This window comes from Lissotriton vulgaris, chromosome 4_1, assembly GCF_964263255.1.
Source record: "Lissotriton vulgaris chromosome 4_1, aLisVul1.2, whole genome shotgun sequence".
NCBI classification, from domain to species: Eukaryota; Metazoa; Chordata; class Amphibia; order Caudata; family Salamandridae; genus Lissotriton; species Lissotriton vulgaris.
Genome location: NC_141691.1, coordinates 583,639,278 through 583,652,836, shown reverse-complemented (window position 1 = coordinate 583,652,836; position 13,559 = coordinate 583,639,278). Strand labels below are relative to the sequence as shown.

The 13,559-nt window shown below is 42.2% G+C and overlaps 1 protein-coding gene across 5 annotated transcripts in view; it reads left to right on the top strand.

The window, feature by feature from the left end:
* The window catches only part of NT5C3A (5'-nucleotidase, cytosolic IIIA), a 459,065-nt gene that overhangs the window by 393,625 nt on the left and 51,881 nt on the right, over positions 1 to 13,559 (top strand). For all 5 annotated transcript variants that reach the window (XM_086964804.1, XM_086964808.1, XM_086964806.1 and 2 more), the window contains one exon: positions 6,668 to 6,830. In XM_086964804.1, coding sequence (XP_086820930.1) covers positions 6,668 to 6,830 — 163 coding nt within the window. The remainder of the gene's footprint in view (positions 1 to 6,667; positions 6,831 to 13,559) is intronic.

Below are 13,559 nucleotides of genomic sequence, written 5' to 3'. Positions count from 1 at the left end.
CAGTGCACTCCTAATGTAATTCAGCACTGCATAGCATATTTCAGAAGAACCAAGCTGCTGAAAAAAAAACAACAACAACCAAAAGGAGGTAAGTGATGTGTAATATTCACTGTCCATAGAACGGGGAGCACAAATTTTATATGGGTAGTTTTATAGATAGTGCAAAATAACGTGAAGTGCATAGTGCTTGGCGTGGGCAAATTATCACAGGGGCATTTAGGGAGTGACCTGAACCAAGTACCCTGTGGGCAGAAGGAGCATACAAAGCATACAAAGTGTATAAAACTGAATCTAAACCTGGTCAGATAAAACCTGTGCTGAGTGTTACAAATTAAGACAAGGTATGGCTTCTGCCCCAAAGTTGTAATCAGTTTGAAGTGAGCAGTTACCTTTTGCAGATTTTGTGCCTTCTTTCGAAGAACTTTAAATGAGTAATCAATAAAAAGTGATTTCACGAGTTCTTTTGACTTGACCGAGATCGATGAAGTGTTAGTATAAAAATCAATGAGACCTAGTGGTTCAAAAGACGCTTAATATATTTCAACCTGGGTTTCTCCCCTACCCTGTCCTGTGCTGAACAGTTCACAACTTGTCTATTGAAAGTTGCTTCCAGGGTGCTCCAAAATCTTAAGCAATTAGAGTAACTGGGCAAGCTAGACGGCATCAGCTAGATAGTTAAAACCCAACTCTGCATGGCCTATATAGGTGGGTACAGAGTTTCACACTAATAAAATACAGTTCACAAATCTATTTTCAGTGAACTGGAGTTACTCGATATTTACATAACCCCAAAAACCAGTGTCATAAAGATTCACCGGGATACTTTTACTTTGATATATTGCGCACAAATCCCTTGGTGATTTAGATTGGAGCCTTGCAGAGAAGTGAAAAACTGCCTCAGTCACTCCCTGTAATTGCTGCGATATAATAATAGGTAAATGTGCTCAGTTTATATCGGTATCAAAAGTTATCCCAGATAATTAAAAGAATGAACTCTGTCAATTTTAACCTCTCCAATCACATGACTCCTGAATTTTGTGTATTTAGATCCAATGAGTATCGTAAATGACTTCGAATTATTATTCCTTAGGTCTAAATCAGACATAAATGTAGTAAGACTCCAGGAGTAGTTGTAGCCCATTAGTGGTTTGTGCAAGGATTCCCGCATCATTCACGTATAAAAGACCAGGAAAAGGTCAATGACCGATCTGCGGCATAACTTTCCCTCTCTTAATTAAATATTGATCCAAGCCATTAATATAAAGTAGGAATAAGAACTGCGCCAAAATACAGCCCTGACATACCCCTCTATTGGACTTAATTAGAGCAGTAGATTTCCCCCATTGACCCATAGCTTATTTTAATTGTGGTATTACAATGCAAGCGCCTAAGCAAAGTGACGAGAGCTGGCTCAACTCACATGGATTCCATCATGATTCAAAGTTTGGAACGATTAACCTTGTCAAAAGCACAGGAGATGTCCATAAATGCTAAATGTAGGGCACCTCTCGATACTTTGACATAGTTACCAATTATGAGCGGTAGTTTGAGACATCGCTCTACCGTACCTATCCAAAGCTGGAAGCCATTTTGGACTGGGGAGAGTATGTTGCTGAATTCTGCCCAAATCTCTAAACGGAATAGGAGTACACTCCCCAGAATCTTGGAAGTTGAGTCTGATAAAGAAATGGGTCTATAAGAGCTCGGTTCAATTCTCTCCCCTTTCTTGTAGATAAGAAAGATAACCACCTCCTTCCAGGATGGTACTATAGGGCTGGTGATCAAAACCTTAAGAACATTTGTAATCATAGGAGACCATAAGTCTAAATTTCACTTAAAGAGATCCATTGGTGCACATCTGGTCCTGGGGCTTTGCCCACCGGGCTATTTTTGATGGGGGTGGACACTTCTTTCATCTCTACTGAAAGGCTGAGTGAAACAGCTGCTGTCATATCGATGCAATCTTCTGGTTCTCCGCTTGATGAAGGTTGGAGATATTTCCTGAATCAAAGATTTTGGAGAAGTGCACAACCCAGTAATCAGCAGAAATTAGACATTCTATCTTGGGTGTATTATGATCAGTAGAGAAGGGACGATTTGCCACTTCCCAGAACTGAGTTTGGTCATTCATCCTCACAGCTGCTTCCTAGTCATCCAATACCTCTTTTTGTTTTTCTTCCTTCCTAAGGTAAGCGCCTCTTTATTGGACCTTTGACAAGTTCCTTATCTCTGAGGATAGGCTTCAGCGCTTTTTCAAGATTGCAATGAGCGACAGAGCATCTGGTGCCAAACCACCTGTGCATTAGAGGGTGCTTCTTACATTCCCTCACTAATAAAAACCTGGAAACCCTTTGACAAAGGTTACTAAATCCATTGATGATTCCGGATGAATCCGTTTCTGAAGATAAGCACAGCTGAAAAACCCTCTCTTCAGTCCGAATTAAATCTAGAACAAAAAAATCTGGATTTATTTTATTCCATTTCAGTCTTATACCTGTGTTAGCTGAGTAAACTATCTCTCCAGGTTACTTTGCATTGTTACCTCTTAACCCCTTCCATGCTCATGACAAGGTCAGCTCGTCATGCAGTACACTGGAGCTGTGCTGATGACGAGTTGACCTTGTCATGAACAATGGGAATGCTGGAGTAACAGCACCCAGCGGGAATTCCCTTAGCACCCAAGGTGTTAATGATTCTAGATTCAATACCAGGGATAATGGGTTGTGGTCACTCACACAGTTAGGATTCATGGAAAAGACAAGAATACATGGTGAAAGCTCACCAGAAATTACTGTAAAATCAAAGGTGCTACATTTACCTTTTCCATAAAAAGTTGAGATTAACAAGTTGCGCTTGGGAACTAAGTCCATAACAAATAACAGTTGATTTTTAATAAATATCCCATGAAGAGCTTCCTCATAGGGGCTATGGCTTAAGTGAGTAATATCTCTTTATCTACTGTTTGGAATATATTGGTTATGGCTTGTCTCAAAAAGCATTCTTGTTCCTCATTTGGTGCGCAAAAGTTTGGTAATATGAAAATGTAACAGTCCTTTTTTCCTCCAGTACTTTTCTGCACACTTCTATAAAGAAGTGAGACAGCAGGATTGCTACATAGTTCCTCCTCCTCCGCACACATTTGTTTGTTTGTCCCAAAGACAAAAGCTCTCGGGAATCACTTTGTTCTTCTTTTAAACTAGTCCTTGTCTAAGAGATGTGTCTCTTGTAAGAAGCATAGATGTCTGTCTGATTTGTGGGGCAACAATAATAATGCAACTCGTATGGCTAGGGTGTTTAGGCCCAGAGCATAAAAGCCAATGATAGCCAGTGTGATAGATCTGATTAGTCTTCTGTTGATCGTCTAGTTTTATTCCAGCCCTTAACATATGTCACAAAATGGTGTCTCCTGTGCTTGGAACATTTTATCCCTCAAACCTGTGATTAAACCTTCCACTAGTTCTAAACATTTCTTTTCTTGAATCCCCTCAAACATGTAGCCAAAGAAACTTCTTACCACAATCCTGACTCTGAACAATCTTAATCCGTATTTGTTAGGGTATGAACATGGATCTATGTCAGGATTGTCAGACCTCTAGTTTACCAGAGCAGCGCTTCATCATCAGTCCATCCCATTAATAGTTAGGAGCCTTGACACTCGCTTGCATACAAATTATTGGCCTCCTTTTACAGGTTCAAGAGTCTGTCTGGGTGTTCCTCTAGTTCTTTCAACAAATTTTAAGTTGATTCTTTTGTGTTCTTTAAGCTTTCAAAGTCCTGCTTGCCCTTCTTGTACTGCAAGGCAATGTCTAGTTTGGATTCTCTCCTCTTGGATACTCTCCTCCATTGCCTGCTTATCAGGGCTTTTTTAAATGAGATTGAGCGGGTTCAACTTGTTTATGATGTAGGTTTGGGATATCCAGTATCTGTTTTGCCTCGGTTAGTGACCACAGCTGATAGAGTTGGCTTCTCCATCAACCGATCAGATTGTCTCTAGTCCTCAGGAAATTTGTAATTGAGTGCAACTTCCAGTTTTTTTAGGTGATCCAGGATAGATCTTGCTACAGCAACAATCCCTCAAATAGTATAGCTCCTTTCACCCTGGCAGATTCCATTATTTCTTCAATAAGTTTGAAATTGAGAAAGCACTTCAAGATGGCAGTGCATCGTCCGCTTCTGGTTGGCCTTGTTCCAACTCTATGGGTTGTTACTAGATGCATGTCTTCTATTCTGTTAGACAAGAGAATGAACTGAAAGAGTTGCGGCTTGTAATTAGAAGCACACTGGATTCTGATGTTTCTTCTTGAGCATGGTGTCGTGGTTTTCCATGTGCCATTGTAAATTTGTGTTCTAGTCTTTATTAACAGGTTTTGCTCAAGAGTTTCTATTTCCTCCTCTTGTGCGCTGCCTTCGTCCCATACTGTGACATCTCGGTTTTACAGCTCTTACAAATCTTTAGACCTCATGTAGATCTTAGCTCATTTTTCAAGGTGAATTGTCTACCCGTAGGCTAAAAAATGTATCTCGGACACCCATGTTTCTTTTATCAACACAAAAGGATTGTTTTTTGTGTTAGAAGGACCGCGGTTTGTCTGGACAGATGCTTCACCCCTTGATGTCCTGGTTGATAAGCATGTCTTTTGAGGGCAATGTCTTTATTGTGTTTTACAGTAGCCATTTAGAATTATCTCATGCATAGTCTATATCCTTACTTTGGGGGATTTCAAATAGCTGAAAAGCTGTTGGTTAGGTGGTGTGTGTGTAGACATGGGTGGACATTGCTATATAGGAGCTCTTTGTGGTATATCTAAGTCTGTGACATGTATCTTTATGCTCTGTATGAGCAGTGAGGGCTAAAACACCTTTGCAGTTCTCTGTATGGTCTGTTTCCTGGGCAAGAAAAGTAGGAGTTTTCTCTTTGCCAACGGGAGCTGCTTCGCTGTGAGTTCCTGTCAGCTTATTGCACGCCTTGAGCTCTGTGGATCCTGACCTCTGTTGTTGAGAGAGCCCCCCTTCTCTTGTTGGTTCTTTCTTTTATGTGGCTCATTCTCTCACGAAAACTTGATTGCTCTCACATTTTCCAGAGTTCTCCTTTGGCATGCGGTACACCATTTCTGCCCTGTGGACTACCATTGCGCCTGTGTGCTGCCTTGGTTCCATAGGGCTCCCTTTCGATGTTAATTGTTACCAGTTTGCCTTACACCGGTCAATTGTTTGAGGAGCTCATTTTCTCACCTCCGTGCTGTGCCTTTGATCCCTGGCTCTGGTTGCTCTCAACATGCAGGCTGCTGCTAGGAAGCTGGTCCATGGCCTCTGTGGATTGGTGCATGCCTCGTATTGAGTTCCAGTGCCGCCTTCAATACTCGGCTACAGTGGCCTTTTGTGTGTACCAGCTTTGCTCGTAGATTTCCTTTCCTTGTTAGTCCACGACAATGAATGTTCGCTCACTCCAGAGTTGATCCCAGACTCCTGCTTGGCCCATGCTTTTCTGCCTTCCAAAGTGCAGTTACCATTATTCATGCATCACAATCAGGGGGCCTTGTATATGTTTCCATCTGATGGCTGGCCATCGGTTGCAGCTACATTGCGTCTCTGTGCTGAAGTGGACAGTGTGAAATTTGTGAGATAGTTGTGGTCGATGGAGACTCAAGCAGAGGAGTGCAAGACACATTCTACTCCTCCGCCTTCCTGGCTCTGACCAGAGTTGATGCAGCTGTTTAAATGTGTTTTGTTGTAGTTTTGCAGGCCATATTTTGTATTTGCAGTGCAGGTTCCAGCAAGAGATATATTTCACGTACATGTATAGTAAACAAAAACCATGGGATTATATTATGAAACACATTTATCACAGAATAAAAGACAAAATGTCCAGAGCTGCATGACTCAGTCCTTTATTAACACACAGGTCCCGAAAGCATGGACTGTGGCCAAAGGTTGCAGTCCTTGTTTACTACACAAGTTCACCAAAAGTGGCTGACCCAGCAAACAGAAATCCTGCCAATTCTGTCCCTGAAAGCATAATCTGAGACCACCATCCGTGTTTACTTAAGATGTTGAGGGAAAGTGATCTACTTAGCAGAGGATCAGGCCTCGATTCCTTAAAATATCGTGGAATTGACCTGAAATGATTTAAGTTAAAGTGATAAATTTATTATAAGGCTATATTAAGATCCTCAAATTTGTCAGTTTAGAAAGGTACTCAGTACTAAACAATCTATTGACCTCACACATCATATCAGGGGTGAGCTCTCTACAACTTTAATGAGATTACTGCACAGACCATTACATTAAGCTGTTCTGACAAAATAATGCTGTCTAAAGATAACCATTTCGCTGTTTGGAGCAATACTATTGAATGCACCCAAAAGTTGTGTCATACCACTTGAATTCTCATAAGAGACATAAAGCTTTCTTTAATTACCAGGTTAATACGTTGCCTGGTTGAACATATTCCAGAAATAAAATGTAAATGTCAACAGAAAAAAACACCTTACTTGAAATGTAAAAGAACGTAGTATCACGTAACTTTGTTTCAAACTATGATTTAATTTCCAACTTAATCCTAAAGCTCCAAGTATCTTCATTCATTATGTTTCGGCTGTTTTAAACAACTGTAATAAATGCACTAAAAAGCATAGTTTTTGATAACTACATTTTGTTTTGTTTGCAGGGAAGGATATGAGCTTTTCTTTGATAAACTGAACGAACACAACATCCCTGTGTTTATATTTTCTGCTGGTATTGGAGATATATTGGAGGAAGTAATTCGTCAGTCTGGCGTCTACCATCCTAATGTAAAAGTTGTCTCGAACTTCATGGATTTTGATGATAATGTAAGTATAGACGAATACGTTTGAGCGATCAGTTAAAGCAAATAGGGCGATATATATATATCATATATACTCTACAGTTTGAAGTTTCTGCAACCCTGGCCAGCTGAAGATACTGGTGCTCAGCCACTTTCTACATGGTGGTGGTTATAATAGGCTACCAGCTCTGCCAATTCTTTAAAATGTGCTAATATTCATCTTGTGGTGTAAATCCAGTGTAAACACAGGGGATGCTATTGCAATAGTCAAATGTTGATATTTTCCTTTAAGAAAGAATCAACGTGGTTTCAGTGGTTTGACTATAATACTGTAGCAACAAACAAAATTGTTTTAATGCATTGCATTGTGGGATAGGTATCTTTGATAGGAGACTATTATATGGTGGTTGCCCCACCCACCGAAGGATATGCACTGTGCTACTAGTAAGTATCTTGACACACATTTGGTTTTCTGAACTGGAATTTATAGGATATAGTGATGGACACTTTTTCTGAAGAGCATATGTCATTAGCTGAAGATGCATCAAAATGTACTTGTATTCATGAAGTTGTTTTTGGAAGACCCTTGGTGAATACTGTACTCTCCATCTTTGATAGAATTTGTGATTTCTGCATGTTTATGGGCAGGTATGGTTTTATTGCCATATAATAATTTCAAAATACATTGATAATTACTTTATTTTTTTGGTACAAAAGAAAATCTTTGCAACTTGCTTTAAACTGTTTTTTTTATTTAAACCATTATCACTACCATTACCATATAGTTGAAGAACAGCGTGCTGCCATATTATAGTGATAATGGATTTCCTTTATACTCATTTTTCAGAATGGTTCATAGGTCTCCCATTAAGTCCCACGCGTGTCTGTGGAGGGCAACTAAAATAGCCTAAACTTCATAGCCTAATTAAAAAAAACAAGTTTTTTAAATGTAAATTAATTTTTTAGGTCAAGCTTTTGAGATCTCTTCTATATACTTTAGTATATACTTATATATTTGTATATACATATGTGTATGTACTTTGTGGGTTCTGGAGATCAGCCCTAGGACTTGTCTGCTACCGCTTAGGGACTTTTCTTTTCTGTTCAACTGCCTCTATTTAACTTTCTTGATAGAAAAAAAAAACAGCAGATGTCAGTAAAATACCAGAATCACTTTAGCATTCTCTAGATTCCTGTCCATAGAAATTGTCTTCCACGAGCACCTGTAGACAATAATATTTTTTTCAAATCTTGTATTTTCAGTGATACGACCACCGAAGGCCCTATTTTATATTAAAAACAAAGCTTTGGATTATACCATTTCCCGCTGAAAGGCAATATTTCTATCATGTGTTTCCATACCTGGTGTGTCACGCAGTTTGGTGCTTACTTTCCTCCATGTTAAAGAACAGTTGAAGTTTCAGCACCCAGGTTAATGTGCTGCATAGCTAAATATATATAAGGTCCCAAAGGCAATACCGATTGCATTGCAAGTGCTTGTTTTTTCCCTTCCACTGCGACTCTGTCATTACTGCCGGTAGAGAACAACCTGCTTCTGCTGCCACTTCTTGAGTAATCTTCAGTGGCTTTCTTGTAGCAGTTGGGATCAGGAGTACTGGGAGATCTGTTCCCTGGTGGGGAGTTTCTTTCGTTTTAAATGTTCCATGAACCAGGGGGAAATACTCCTCTGGCTGCGCTATTGTACCATAGACTGCGACACGCTTCTACAGCTGCAGTCCCCCACATTCCCAGAGGACCACAATGCTTAGTAAAAAGATTCAAAAGACCGACATGACCAAAACAATTTCGTATTTGAGTTTGAGTTTGAGTTTAAAAATATTTCTAGAGCGCACGTACACCGAGCGGTTTCATGGCGCTATGTAGTACTACCAAACCCAAGGAACGGGAAAGACTAGGAGCCAAGGGACGATTTAAGAGGGGAAAGCCTGGGTAAAAAGAAAAGTTTTGAGGGCTTTGCGAAAAAGGGGGTACTGGGAACAGGATCTCAAGTGAAATGGGAGAGAGTTCCAGAAGGCAGGAGCCAAAGTAGAGAACTTGGATCCTCCCCATTTTTTTCGTTTCAAGCGAGGGACAATGAGAAGTTGATGAGTGGCTGAGCGCAATTCTCTAGACTCTGTATTTACATCAATAAGGATCTAATGCCACCACACCGTTGACATACTTCACTAAAAGAGCATGTGAAAACGATTTGGAAAGAATGATTCTGAACAAAGCCTGGCAATATTGTTTTGCTGAAGTGAAGGTGGTCCAATTCACAAAGCAGCACAAATTAATCCACTTCAAATTCCTACAGCACTCTATTACACGCCCAAAAGCAATTTCTGATTTGCACTAGAGGATATGGCTCACTGTATAAAATGCAAAGCAATCAAAGTTCCCTTTTTGAATATAGCCTCGGCCTGCCCTGCATATTAGGAAAAGGTGTTTGCAGGCTTGACTGACATGCTGAAGGTAATTTTGAATCCCACACCTGAACTTGTCCTTCTGGGGCTGGCGAAAGACCTGCCCAAATCGATATGACATTTTGCATCAATGGCCTTTTTGCTGGTTAAGCGGCAGGTAGCAGTGCGCTGGGGTCTCCCTTGGTTCCCACAGAGGCAGCGTGGTTAAAGGATATGGCCTACAACAGTACATCTATAGAAGAGTACAGCGATCTCATGCACTCTGAGGTGAAACCTAGGGAGTTTTTGGAGCCCTATGAACATACTTGAGGTCAGGACACACTACTACTCATTTAGCTCATGGCCCTGCTCCTGAGGTCGATGCCGGTTCAGAAACTAAAATCCAAGAGGGGAGTAATCTGCCCACGAGCGACTCTGCTGAATGAGTGAATATTGTACATATCACTGTGTCACTAAAGACATCTATTGTAATTGGAGACTGAGCCTTTTCTATGTACCCTTGTCGGACATTCGTGTACTTGCTGTAACGTTTTCAACTGTGAGTGAGATGATAGATTGTTGAATTTCTTATGGTTGTTGAGAAAACGTATATATATATAAACTAATAATTAAAAAGAAATGTTACAGAAGATGCTTTCAGCCATGCACGGCAGGTGTTGGCCCAATGGCCAAGCCCCCCATAGGCAGCCATTCCCATGCTGTACAGGGCCTTTGGCAGTGCCTGGTGTGTGGTTGGTCGCAGGGCCTAGCCTGATGCCAGGCCCTGCAGCCACCCCACGCCGCAGACATCCTTTGGGGATGCTGTGTAGCATTGACCTTTAAGCCCTGGGAACCCAATCCCCCAGGGCTACAGCCAACAAAAAAGAGAAGATTACCTACATAGATATATTTCTGCCTCACCTTGCCACGCTTTTCGATGACCTGTGTATGGAGGAAACCCTACCGAGCTCTATGAGGAAAGCAATACTAGTAGTGACCCCTAAGCCAGGAAAACCCCTGGAAGAGTGCAGCTCATATCGCCTGTTGTCCCTTTAAAATGTGGACACAAAAATATTTGCTAAGGTACTGGCTAACTGCTTAGCACTTCTCGCTCCCATACTGGTTGCCCCGGAACAAGCAGGTTTTATTCCACCTGAAATCTAACGTACAACATTCACACGGTGTTTGGCGCTATGCAACATGTGCAGCAAGATGTGAAGGCTGTGGCGGTCTTTTTAGATATGGAAAAGGCTTTAGAGTCTGTCAAAATTATGACACAAATGGCCCTTTATGCGTAAGGTGCTGAAGAAAATGGGGTTGGGGTCTGTTTTTTTACAACTCGTTGGTACGTTGTATCACAGGCCAACTCGAGGGTACGCATAGGAAATCTAGTTACAGACAGCTTCCCTATCACTAGAGGCACAAGACACGGCTGCCCCCTATCGCCACTATTATATGCGCTGGTAATGGAACACCTGGCGTGCGCACTGCGGAATATCACAGCCATGAAGCCATCAGCTTTCCGACATACAACATAGTAATATCTACATACGCGGATGACAGGCTGTTGTACGTGCGGCAGCCAAAACTAAATCTGACGGCAGTCCTTCGCAAAGTTGTGCTCTTTGGGGCCCTGTCAGGCCTTAAGGTTAACTGGGCAAAGTCACTGGTCTTCCCTCTGACCCCGGTCACGGAGGAATTCGAGATGGAGTACCCGTTATAATGGACTACGGATTCCGTCCGGTATTTAGGGATTAACCTGCATACAGACCCAGAGTTGATCTTGCAGGAGAATTACCGCAAGGCTATTGATAAACTAGAGGACGATGTGGAGGCATGGTGCAAGCTCCCTCTGTCCCTCATGGGGCGGATATCAATTATGAAAATGGTAGTTTTACCTCGGATGCTGTTCCTATTCGCCAATATACCAATAGTCCTCTCCCGTTCCTTTTTCCAGAGACTGACGCAGCTGATGCTAAAGCTAGCATGGGCGGGCAAACAGGCGAGGGTCAAATGGCGGGTCCTGGCGCTGCCATGCAATATGGGCGACCTCGGAGCGCCAGACTTTGAATTGTACTACAGGGTGGCACAGTGCTCCCACTTACATGCTTGGATACAATAATAATCACATTACACGTTGTGTATTGTGCTTATTTATTTATTAGTGTGCACGCCACATACATAGGAAAACGTTCCTTGCACTTTCGACGCCGATATCAAAGTGCCAGTGACTGCTGCCGAGTGCTCACAGTACTTGTATCATAACGTACGAGTCAGGCAGACACTAGAGAGCATGCGCAAGCTATCGTGGAGGTCCAAGGGCTTAAGTCATTACAGCCCTGGCCTGCCGTTATCTGGGGCCTTCCGTTTCCTCCCCTAGATGACGCGCAGTAGCATCACTTTTTGCAGCAGCCCCGGGCGGTATGAGCAGCAGCCGGGGGCGCGGCTGCATGCCAGTTAATATTGCCACCCCTCCCATTCTAACGTCGTCATAGTGAGGGGGTGGGTCCATTAGCATCACGGACTCCACCCTATGACGCTATAGAAAACGGTTGGGTTAACTTGCCTTTCCAACCTGCAAAAGTTGTTGCAGCCAACTACTTCAAAATCTCTCCAGTTCCCTTTCGTCAACATTACGGATCTGGCCTGGCCTGGCCTGGCCTGACCTGACCTGTTGTCTGCAGAGCTATATGGGTCCCAAATAATGGCCTTGAAAGGGCATCGGATTGGAGTTAAACGTTTAATGAAATGTTGGTAAGTGATTTGTGGTTAGACACGGATGAAGGGCTTGATATAAAAAAAAAGGGCACTTTCAGAAACGTTTTCCGCGTCACAGTCAGTGTTAATTTTCCTTCTTGGACTGTAACCACTTTGAGGCCTCCCTTTTAAGAATATAAACGCGCATGAGGGCTCCTTTACCTTTCATAAATAATCACAGAAGGCAAAGATTAACTTGTAAAGTGCAATTTTCCGCACGGTGCAATATCTAATGACATCAGCTTCCTTGTTTTCTCACACAACTATTAAGAACGTGAAGGATGGAGAAGGGGTGGACTAGTGGATTCGAGTTGTCCTTAGGAAAATCGTGTAGTCTTTACTTCCCCAGAGAAGTGTCAAACAAGCAAAAGAGAAAAGTGACTCATCTGTCTTACAGATTGCTGCTGTCATTATTCGAAGTCTGAAAATTAGATAGTGCTCTGTCATCAGTGACCCTTTCTGCCGTCCTGCCTTTTAGCTTGTTAAACAGGTTACGTTGTGAAACCTATACTTTTGTTTTTATAATGTTGTAGGTAATGACTCAAGAATCAGATTTACAGCCAGCGGGCAAGTGACTGTTAACTACAAAATAGTGGAGAAGTGTGGCTCACTGGTTAGAGGAGGCAGACCTGGAAGCAGAGGTCAGCCCGGGACCTGGGTTCAATTCCCGGCTCGGCGGGGTCTTGAGTCCTAAAAAATGTCCATGGACTCGACAATTCTCGCTCCGGTGCCTACTCGATTCACAGGTTCACACTCTGCGACTCTGGGCAATAGCTTGCTTAATCTCCACAACGGCCCCTCGCGGCAGGATGCCTGGCTTTCACCTTGCGGATACCCTGCCGGGGTTATCTCACAGGGGGATACCAGGACGAGTTCCCTAAGCAAGCGCTTAGAAACCGCTCGGTGATTTGCGCTATATAAATTCGTACATTTACATTTACAAAATAGAGCATATCTGAAGAAGTCAAGCGTGAGGGCAAGAGGGGCAACTTTCCAGCTATGATTACATTTTACAGAAATATATTACGCTGTATTTTTAAACTTTGCACATATTGTCATTTATTTGCGCTATAAACTGTTTCAGCTATTCTGCTGAGCCTATGTTGCCATTGCTCATTGTGGGTTAAGGCAACTTTCTGTACTGGTTCTCCAGCCCCATCTGTTATTTGTGTGAGACAGAAGCTTGCACCAGTTCTGTGTCAGCCCTGCTGTGTGTATGTTTGAGGAGCTGGCTAGATTGCAGCATGTTATGATGAAAGCACACACCTATGCTTCCAGTACTGCATTTCTTCTGTGTTTATTAAGGAACCTTTGCACTGCTGCTTGAACACTACCTTTCTCTTTGCAAGACTAGTTAAGAGTACTCTGCTTTTGCCTTTGTGAAACATTCTGTATTAGTAAGCGGAACCTGCTATAGCATGTGAGGGAAGCTTGCACTGCTGCTGTTTGTGTGAACTTTGTTCTGTGTATAAGGGAAGCTTGAACTGTTACTTCATTTGCCTACACATTCAGTATGTGAAAGTTACTGGATTTATTGCTGCACGTGGTCTACCTGTGTGTCGAGTAAAGCTTGCATCACTGCTGTCAGAAAATGA